The sequence below is a fragment of the Coregonus clupeaformis genome, chromosome 37 (assembly GCF_020615455.1).
Source record: "Coregonus clupeaformis isolate EN_2021a chromosome 37, ASM2061545v1, whole genome shotgun sequence".
NCBI classification, from domain to species: domain Eukaryota; kingdom Metazoa; phylum Chordata; class Actinopteri; order Salmoniformes; family Salmonidae; genus Coregonus; species Coregonus clupeaformis.
The window spans coordinates 16,872,732-16,881,594 of NC_059228.1; the positions used below are offsets into that span (position 1 = coordinate 16,872,732).

The 8,863-nt window shown below is 41.2% G+C and overlaps 2 protein-coding genes and 1 non-coding gene across 4 annotated transcripts; 1 reads left to right on the forward strand and 2 right to left on the reverse strand.

Annotated features, from left to right (window-relative positions):
* Window positions 1-477: 477 nt before the first annotated feature.
* Window positions 478-551, reverse strand: trnaa-agc. Its single transcript has one exon. It is a non-coding gene; the product is annotated as a tRNA-Ala (tRNA).
* A 1,820-nt stretch (window positions 552-2,371) lies between these two features.
* Window positions 2,372-4,076, forward strand: LOC123482773. 2 transcript variants are annotated; one of them, XM_045211566.1, is made up of 4 exons: window positions 2,372-3,145; window positions 3,257-3,343; window positions 3,448-3,586; window positions 3,700-4,076. In XM_045211566.1, the coding sequence occupies exons 1-4, from the start codon at window positions 2,998-3,000 to the stop codon at window positions 3,998-4,000; spliced, it is 675 nt and encodes a 224-aa protein (XP_045067501.1). In that variant the 5' UTR covers window positions 2,372-2,997; the 3' UTR covers window positions 4,001-4,076. The 2 variants fall into 2 exon arrangements, with proteins under 2 accessions (XP_045067501.1, XP_045067502.1); XM_045211567.1 differs by having other exon boundaries at window positions 3,718-4,076.
* On the reverse strand, window positions 3,603-5,195 carry LOC121571223 (putative nuclease HARBI1). The gene is made up of 3 exons (XM_045211565.1): window positions 4,483-5,195; window positions 4,070-4,372; window positions 3,603-3,841 (listed from the first exon to the last, which is right to left on the reverse strand). The coding sequence occupies exons 1-3, from the start codon at window positions 5,193-5,195 to the stop codon at window positions 3,799-3,801; spliced, it is 1,059 nt and encodes a 352-aa protein (XP_045067500.1). The 3' UTR covers window positions 3,603-3,798.
* Between the last annotated feature and the right edge of the window lie 3,668 nt (window positions 5,196-8,863).

Consider the following 8,863-nt stretch of genomic DNA (forward strand, 5'->3'; position numbering starts at 1 on the left):
CCAACATAGAATTACATGTATATATCTTATGTAGAATTTTTAAGTGCACTTCCTTAAATTTGTTTGGTATACAATATTTGTAAGGCATCAACCACGCTTTTTTCCAGACAATGTCAGGAATAAGAATGTTCCAGAAATGTTTTCCTCTAGGCGTAAGTTGGTTCTGTGAATGGAATATTTGTCTTATGTTTTTGTTACAACAAGATTTCTCAAGTAAGTTCTGTGATCATCACCAAAGCTAAGATGAGTTTTCATTAGTGTAGTTAGACCACTGGGAATGGCTTTGATCACAGACACAAACTCTCTGAATGCTATTGGAAACTCATTCAATGTTATAAATTGTTCATATGAAAAAAGATTACCCCTGTTGTCAAAAACATCAAGAACAAAGTCACTATTCCTCTCATTTTTTGTAATTTAGCAGACGCTCTTATCCAGAGCGACTTACAATTAGTGAGTGCATACATTTTTCATACTGGCCCCCCGTGGGAATCGAACCCACAACCCTGGCGTTGCTAGCGCCATGCTCTACCAACTGAGCTACACGGGGCTAGCTAAGGTTGTGGGTTCGATTCCCACGGGGGGCCAGTATGAAAAATGTTGTGGGTTCATGCCAGCTAGGGTAGAAAAATTACTTATTCCTTACAGTTATGTCTGAATTATTCCACAAGCTTTATGTGGGGAAAAATTGTGCAAGAAACATATTTTCCAGGACATTAAAGCTTGTTGGTGAAACCTAGCCAATTTAGCAGGTAATCTTTCAGGAATATAATTACATTTCAGTAAAATTTGAAGAACTCCCAACTTTTAAACACATTGTTTGGAATGAAATCCAAATTGATTCTGTATTGATCAAACATATTTTCAACCAATTGATTTTGAAAGTGTTATTTATGTCAACAAAATCAAACACATCCAGACCTCCTTCAGATCTTTTATTTGAGAGGATTGACTTTTTTAGTTTGTGAGACTTATTTTTCCAGATGAAGTCAAGAAAGGTCTTGTTGATCTCTTTACAGGTAGAGGGATTTACAAATAAAGATAATGAGGGGTACACAAAGCGAGACAGTCCCTCTGCCTTGGACAGAAGCACTCTCCCAAGTATAGAAAGATCCCTTTGTAGCTAATTATTAAATATATTCTTGGTTTTCTTAATTTTAGGAGAGAAATTCATATGTTGTCTGACTAAGTGGTTTTTTGATAGATGTATTGCTAAATATTTAACACAGTCCTTTACAGGAATATTTTATATTTCTTTATCATCAGAGTCATATAAACATAAGACTTCACATTTAGAACCGTTCAGTTTTAAACCAGATGCAATAGAGAATGCAGTGATAGCATTAAGGGCATGGGCGAGCGACCTGGTCCTTATCCTTTAAGAAAAGAGTAGTATCGTCAGCCAGTTGGGAAATGTTGATTTCTCTGTTAAAAATGGATGTCATGCAGATTTGCATTATTCAAAATATCTAGAGATAGAAGTTCCACTACCAAAATGAATAAAAAGGGTGAAATTGGGCATATCAACACTTCTGTTGATACTGAATATTTTGGATGTATTAAGGTTTAGTATCACAGAACTATTTATATCTTTGTAAAACATGCGAAAGACTTTGATAACATTTTCACCGAAACCAAAAAGTTTGAGACCGAAAAAGAAATGAATCCTCAATTGTGTCAAAGGCTTTACAGAAGTCCCAATATAAAACAACAACATCTGAGTCAATTGCATCTGAATAATCTAAAAGGTCCAAGACTAAACGAATACTGGCGCTTATGTGATGGCCCTACATAAATCCTGTTTGAATCTCATTTATAATGGGATCTATTCCTTTCTTTCATCTTTTGGCATAAACCAGAGCAATCAATATTTAATAAAGTAATTGGTCTCCAATTGTCAATGAGAGAAGGGTCTTTATCAGGCTTCGCAATCAGTGAAATAAGGCCCTGTTTCATAGTGGAAACCATTTCACCATTTTCAATGCAATCTTGAAACATTAAAAATAGGGTGTTCTAGTAACTCCCAAAACTGCCTATAGAATTCAACTGACAGGCCAACAGGGCCAGCTGATTTCCCTTTTCATTGAATTCAGAGCCTCTCTGTAATGAATAATCAGGGAGAAAAAGGTGTAGATTCACGCGCAAAGCGCGGCAGGTGTTTATTTCACCTTTGCAAAAGGCAGGAATCGTGGTCACAGGCAGGCAATGGTCATACACAGGTAGGCAAACAGGCAGGTGAAACAAAACTAGGACTGAAGGCTAAAACAGATTCTCACAAACAAGCTAGGACAAGGCTTAGTAGAGTCAAAACGAACAATACCTCACAAGGAACTAACAGAATGACCTGAACTAAATAAGGAACTGATGAGACCAGGGCCCGTATCCTTAAAGATTCTGAGAATCCTCTCAGAGAGCTCCTAACTTAACCTAAAAATTCCTTGCCAGGAGTTTTAGCTTAGAAGTGATTCCAGAACATTTTCAGTGAACTCTGAGCCAGGAATGGATGAAAAATCCTATCTTAGTGAGGAGGTGTGGTTGACCCCGTTGCTAGGTATGAGTCATCATTTCAAAAGCCGTGATTGGTTGATCCTACAAGTTTGATGAAAATGAACTTTTGGTGATAATGAGCAAAGGATGTACCCTCAAATCAATAAACATAATTATACACTCTAATCTTATGCAGACTATAATTGTAAATAATATTTCACATTCAAGAAAATATCTGGAAAATGAATAGTAAGCTGTAGGGGTTATAGCCTAACATTAGAATCTAAAATATGTGAAAACTTAAGCTCATTACACCCTGTTCAAATAATGATTTGTGTCTCATTTGCTCATATTAATATCCTAGCTGGCATATTTTGTACTTTCACTTCCATATGGACCCCATTGAAAACAAGATGGCCTATCTCAAGGGGCTGTCCTTAATGAAGTAGAAATTGCAACGTTACAACTCAGTGTGAACTTAACGAGGGTAACACAGCTCAGCTTTTAACAATGTCTGTGATTGCTGGCTGGTCTATTTATGAAGGCTTGTTAACAAATATCCTACAAACACAGAAAATGGAGAAAAAAAGGAATCGCAAGCCGAACTGGACTGAGGAGCAAGGTTTGTTGCTGGCCCAGTTGGTGAACGAACATAAAGGTATGTTACGAGGAAAATTTGGCCCAACTGTCACTAGCCAAGGCAAGAGGCGCGCCTGGGACACAATATCCCAAACAATCAATGCCTCTTTTCCACTGGTGGTGCGGATAGGCGACGATTGTGAGAAAAGGTGGTATGTGCTGCAGTCCAAGGCAAAAGATGAGATTGCAGCACACAAGCGGGAATCCTCACTCACAGGTGAGCAAAATACTATGGCCTACCACATAATCTGGCAATTTGCTCCTGCTGGCAAAGTTAATTTACATGCCTAAGTACTGTGTTCATTGACTGTTTCTTTCTAGGGGGTGGACCACCTGCAAAGCGGCTGTCCCAGGTGGCCGACACTGTCTTTCAAGTCCTGGGACACTCTGAGGTCAGTGTCACCGGGCTGCCAACAGGCATTGACACGTCAATGATGCAGGCCCTTGAAATGCAGCAAAGGTAGGACACAGGGTTATTCATATCAACAGTGTTTATTCATTGCAGAAGCCATTTCATGTGTTATCCATGCTCATTGTATTAAATTAATTTAATCAAAACAATAATTAAACTAGGCCTATGTATTTCTGTAGCATGGAGCCATCACAAGAACCGGGCCCATCAAGTTTGCCGCCTGAACCATCTGCAGCTGCTACTCAGGATAGCCCGGCGGATCAAACACCATTCCCATCCGCAGCACCTGCTCCGTCAGCATCCCTGCAGGAGAGAAGATTGCAACTCACAATTGATGTGTTTGAACAACAAAAAAAAGTCCTTTCCCTTCAGGAGGAGTACTACCGCCTTAAAATTGAACACCTAAAAAATAAACCATTTAGCGATTGTGTTCTGTGTCTTGCATTTAACAGTTGCAGGTGATGTGCAGTAAAACTGTGGTAGTTCTTAATACCATCACAAGTTCTCAAATGACATGGGGCTACAGCTTGCCTGAAATGTAAATTTGTGAAGTTTGCCCTGTAAGGCAGTCCACTCTGGGCTAGGTTCCCCTGTGGAATGTGAATATCTTCTTCACCACCATCCTCATCGTTGTCTCCATCCTCATCCTCATCGCCATCCTCCAGAGGTTCTGCAATCTGTCTAACCTTGCAAATATTGTGTAATATTGCACAGGCTATGATGAGTTTGCTGACTTTTTCAGGCCTCAGCCGCACCTCTCCGTGGAGAACATGAAAGCGCCTCTTAAGCTGGCCTATGCCACGCTCCACCACCGCTCTTGTTGTCTTGTGGGCCCTACAATAGAATACAGACCTTTAATTATTTGATGGAAATATTGCACTACTTGGATGCTCTAACATATTGCTTGCATTTCATTTCCATGATTTTTGTATTGTTTGGCTTACCTGTTATAGTTTAGTTGGGGCACTTGGCGTGGCTGGAGGTAAGGTGTAAGGAGCCATGGTTTGCATGGGTAGCCACTGTCCCCTAACAAGTGGCAATTAGCTGGCACATAGCGTCTCTCAAAAAGCTGTCTGATGCCACTCTCGGAGAGCATTCTCGCATCATGTGTGGAGCCTGGCCATTTAGCCACAATGTCCAAAATCTTCCAGGCCGCATTGAACACTATTTGCACATTGATGCTGTGGAAATTCTTCCTGTTAACAAAGACAGCCTCGTCCTCTGATGGCGCAATTATTCTCACATGTGTTCCATCAATTACACCCACAACGCCAGGGAATCCTGCAATGTCCATAAATGCCCTTTTATGTGTGTGTAAAGTGCGGGCATCCAGCGGGAATGAAACAAATTGTGTCACAATATTAGGTTGTGACAAAGCTGTCAGTGTTTGGGTGATGACTCTGCTGACGGAGGATTGGGACAGACCCAAGTCATCACTGCTGCATTGTTGCATTTTCCCTGTTGCCAAATACCTCAGGGTTGTGATTACTTTCTTCTCCGGTGTAATAGCGTTGTGGCGTCGAGTTGGTGAAGTAATTGCATCTCTAAGGAGATCCACCACAAACATGATTCCTGCACGATCCAATCTGTAGCGTCTCAATAATTCCCTGTCATCCAGTGTTTGCAGGACATCTCTCCTGCCTCCTCTGTTGGCCATTTTGTGCAGCTGCTTAGGGTAACTCCTAAGCCACTAAAAGTCCTCTTCCCTGCTCTTAGCAGATCTCGCCTTAGGAGCCCTTTTAAGCGCTAGGACTCTTGAGGAATAGCTTTTATATTAACTGGGATTTTCGTGTCACTTTTAGGGGAAATTCTAAGAAAACGTCATGCCTCTGAGAATTTTCTTAGAATTTGGCCGCTAGGAGCCACTTTTTGCACAAAAATTCTTTAGAGATACGGGCCCAGGTGAGTAACAAACACAGGTGAAATCAATGAACAAAAATGTAAGACAGGGCTACGTTCTAGGACACAAAGAAACAGGGCTACGTTCAAGAACACAAGGTTGACTAAGAAAATAAATACGGAACCTTACACTCTCTAAGTTCTTCGATTGACACAGGTGAATCGCAAACTGAGTGGAAATCATTCTCAATTACAGGGACATAATTCTGAATATGGGAAATGTAGCTTTCGCAACTATCTTCCTGAAATTGTGAATTGTAAAGATTTTAATGAAAGGAATTGACAAATGTTGATATTGTAATGGGATCTTTGCATAATACATCATTAATTTTGAGTGCCGTTATATATTTTATTTTGAAGCGCAAAAAACTAACTGGTGTTTCTTTCCCCCTCTTCAATCCATTTAGCTCTTGATCTGACAAAGGCACCCTTTGCCAGATCCGTGTAAAGCTGTTCTAATTACAGACTCTACTTCTTGAGATAGATTATCTTTCTTTAGAAAACTGTCAAGCTTGCTCATCAAATATTTTTCTCTAAGGTTCTTCAGGTGCTTCAGCTCTTTGGCACGTTTAATGGCTACAACTGACTTTATATTTGAAGAATTCCCATCTACTTCCATGACCCAAGTCTCTTCTTGCAAAACTATCTTTGGCTAATGATTTGATGTTTCCAATGAAAATAGGATCTTTAAGAAGTGTGTTGTTTAATTTCCAATATCCTTGAATACCCTTAGATTTTTTAGCAGCTTGTAAATTCAGGGAAATTAAATGATGACCAGAAAAGGGAGTCAACTGATTATCTACATCTATAACAAATTGTAACAAAAAGGGGGAAATTAGGAATACATCTATTCTAGATTTTCGTGACATAGTTTTGTTGGTCCAGGTATAACCCTTTGCATCCGGATTGAAATAACGCCAGGCATCATCAACAGAGAGATCCTTGCATAATGGTGTGATGATATTGCTATTTTGAGAGCTTTGATTCAATCTAGGAGGAAAACGATCAGCATAGTCATCAGGTGTTTCGTTAAAATCCCCTGAGAGAATTAGAAAAGCCTCTGAGTATTTGTTGCATAAATCCTGTAGTTTCCTGGTAAATTGGGCAAAAGGGGTCTTATTTGGAGCTTGTGAGTTATGTCCACACACATTACAGATGATGAAAATAGCATTGTCATGTTTAACAGTTACTATGACCCATCTCCCATCCTGTGAAGATGGGGATTCTAGAATGTCGCCTTTAAACTTGTGGATAAGCGTCAAAACACCAGCAGAATGGTTTGGTCCATGACTGAAATAGGCAATGTCTCCCCATTGTGACTTCCAAAATGTCAAATCACTTTCACATAAATGAGTTTCCTGAAGGACAATATCTGCGTTACTAATATAAAAATAAGGCTTTCGTTTTTGTAAGATCTCTCAAACCCCTAGCATTCAGGCTAACGACATTGAGTGAGTTGAAAACAAACTCCTGCATTAAACGAGAAAGAGACATATACTAGACAACAGATGTTGTAATGCGAACAATAAAACAAACAGCAAACCTTGAGAGGGTTACTCCGACGGAAAACTACGCTCAGTTGAGGTAGCGGTGGTTAACAGTATAACAAATTCCTTGGCAAGTGTTCATAAATTGTTGTTCGAAAAGTACATTTACTCATGGCAGTACAGTAAATGTACTCTTGGTAGTACTCACAGTTCAAATGTGGTTCATGTCATCAGAGTTAACCAGTAATCTTCTTTCGATGAACGCGTGTGGGCCGTTGAACCCAGCCTTCTTTCCCTCTTGTCGAGCCTTCTGTATAAGAGGCCACAGTTTCTCCCTGGCGTTCTGATCCTGCGGTATCAGAGCCTCTTTAATGCGGAGTTTCTTCTCGTCCAGAAACGTGTTCCCCTTGGCCATTTTCCAGATAATGTCCCTGTAGTGGCGCATGGTGAAGCGCAGGATGACATTGCGAGGGGGTCCATCAGATGTTCGTTTCCCAAGTCGATGTACCACGTCGATCACGTCTCTTAGCTTGTCTTTGATGCACAGAGCCACCTTTCCCAAGATATTGATGACTGCTTCCCTAATGTCCTCTCCCTCTACCTCTCTTACACCTTGGATTTTCAGATTCCACCTGCGAGAGTACCGTTGAAGTTCAGCTACATTATCACACAGCTCATTATTGTGGGATTGCAGTTTCTTCACCTCGTTCTCTAGGAACGTTATATTTTCTTGTTCTCGCTCACAACCGTGTGAAGCTGACGGACAGTCTGACAAATTATCAATCTTCTTTGATGTTTCTTCGGTAGCCCGCTCTATGATAGACACTTTGGAGAACGTGGCATCTTGTTTAGTAGTCAGGGTCTGGATTGCAGAGAAAAGTTCAGACATGGAAATGTCCTCTTTCACTTTCTTTTCGGGTGGATTTTTAATTGGGGTCTGAGGTAAAGAGGTTGCAAGGATCTCGTCCTGGTCCGTCTTGTTCTTTCTCTTGCTTGAGCTCGCGGCACCTTGTGTATCCATGCTGCTCTGGCTCTCATCGTCACTAGCTAGCATGCCTGACGTCTTCTGTGAGGCTTGGATATTCCGTCTTCTGTTGTCTTTCTGTCGTGTTCTTCCCATTCAATTTGACAAAAACAAACTCTAAACTTGCCATATGTAGCTAAAACAAGATATAGTTAACCACCTAACCCTGACGGGCCGCCCCCAGGTGGTGAAGGTAGGAAACAACATCTACACTTCGCTGATCCTCAACACTGGGGCCCCTCAAGTGTACGTGCTCAGCCCCCTCCTATACTCCCTGTTCACCCATGACTGCGTGGCCAAGCACGCCTCCAACTCAATCATCAAGTTTGCAGACGACACAATAGTAGTAGGCTTGATTACCAACAATGACGAGACAGCCTACAGGGAGGAGGTGAGGGCTCTGGGAGTGTGGTGCCAGGAAAATAACCTCTCACTCAACATCAACAAAACAAAGGAGATGATCGTGGACTTCAGGAAACAGCAGAGGGTGCACTCCCCTATTCACATTGACGGGACCGCAGTGGAGAAGGTGGAAAGCTTCAAGTTCCTTGTTGTACACATAACTGACAAACTGAAATGGTCCACCCACGCAGACAGTGTAGTGAAGAAGGCGCAACAGTGCCAAAAAGCTCATCAAGGACATCAACCACCCGAGCCACTCCCTGTTCACCCACCTATCATCCATAAGGCGAGGTCAGTACAGGTGCATCAAAGCTGAGACCGAGAGACTGAAAACCAGCTTCTATCTCAAGGCCATCAGACTGTTAAATAGCCATCACTAGCACATTAGAGGCTGCTGCTGCCTATTGAAATCACTGGCCACTTTAAGAAATGGAACACTTGTCACTTGAATAATGTTTACATATCTTGCATTACTCATCTCAAATATATATATACTGTATTCTGTAATATCCT

Excerpts from the sequence above, each read along its gene's own strand:
- LOC123482773 (XM_045211566.1), top strand. The coding sequence starts at position 2,998 with ATGTCTGTGATTGCTGGCTGGTCTATTTATGAAGGCTTGTTAACAAAT. Across the intron at positions 3,146-3,256 it reads GTTGGTGAACGAACATAAAG|GCGACGATTGTGAGAAAAGG; the intron begins GTATGTTACGAG and ends TGGTGCGGATAG. Across the intron at positions 3,344-3,447 it reads GCGGGAATCCTCACTCACAG|GGGGTGGACCACCTGCAAAG; the intron begins GTGAGCAAAATA and ends GTTTCTTTCTAG.
- LOC121571223 (XM_045211565.1), bottom strand. The coding sequence starts at position 5,195 with ATGGCCAACAGAGGAGGCAGGAGAGATGTCCTGCAAACACTGGATGAC. Across the intron at positions 4,373-4,482 it reads CCCCAACTAAACTATAACAG|GGCCCACAAGACAACAAGAG; the intron begins GTAAGCCAAACA and ends ATTCTATTGTAG. Across the intron at positions 3,842-4,069 it reads TTCACAAATTTACATTTCAG|GGATGCTGACGGAGCAGGTG; the intron begins GCAAGCTGTAGC and ends TCTCTCCTGCAG.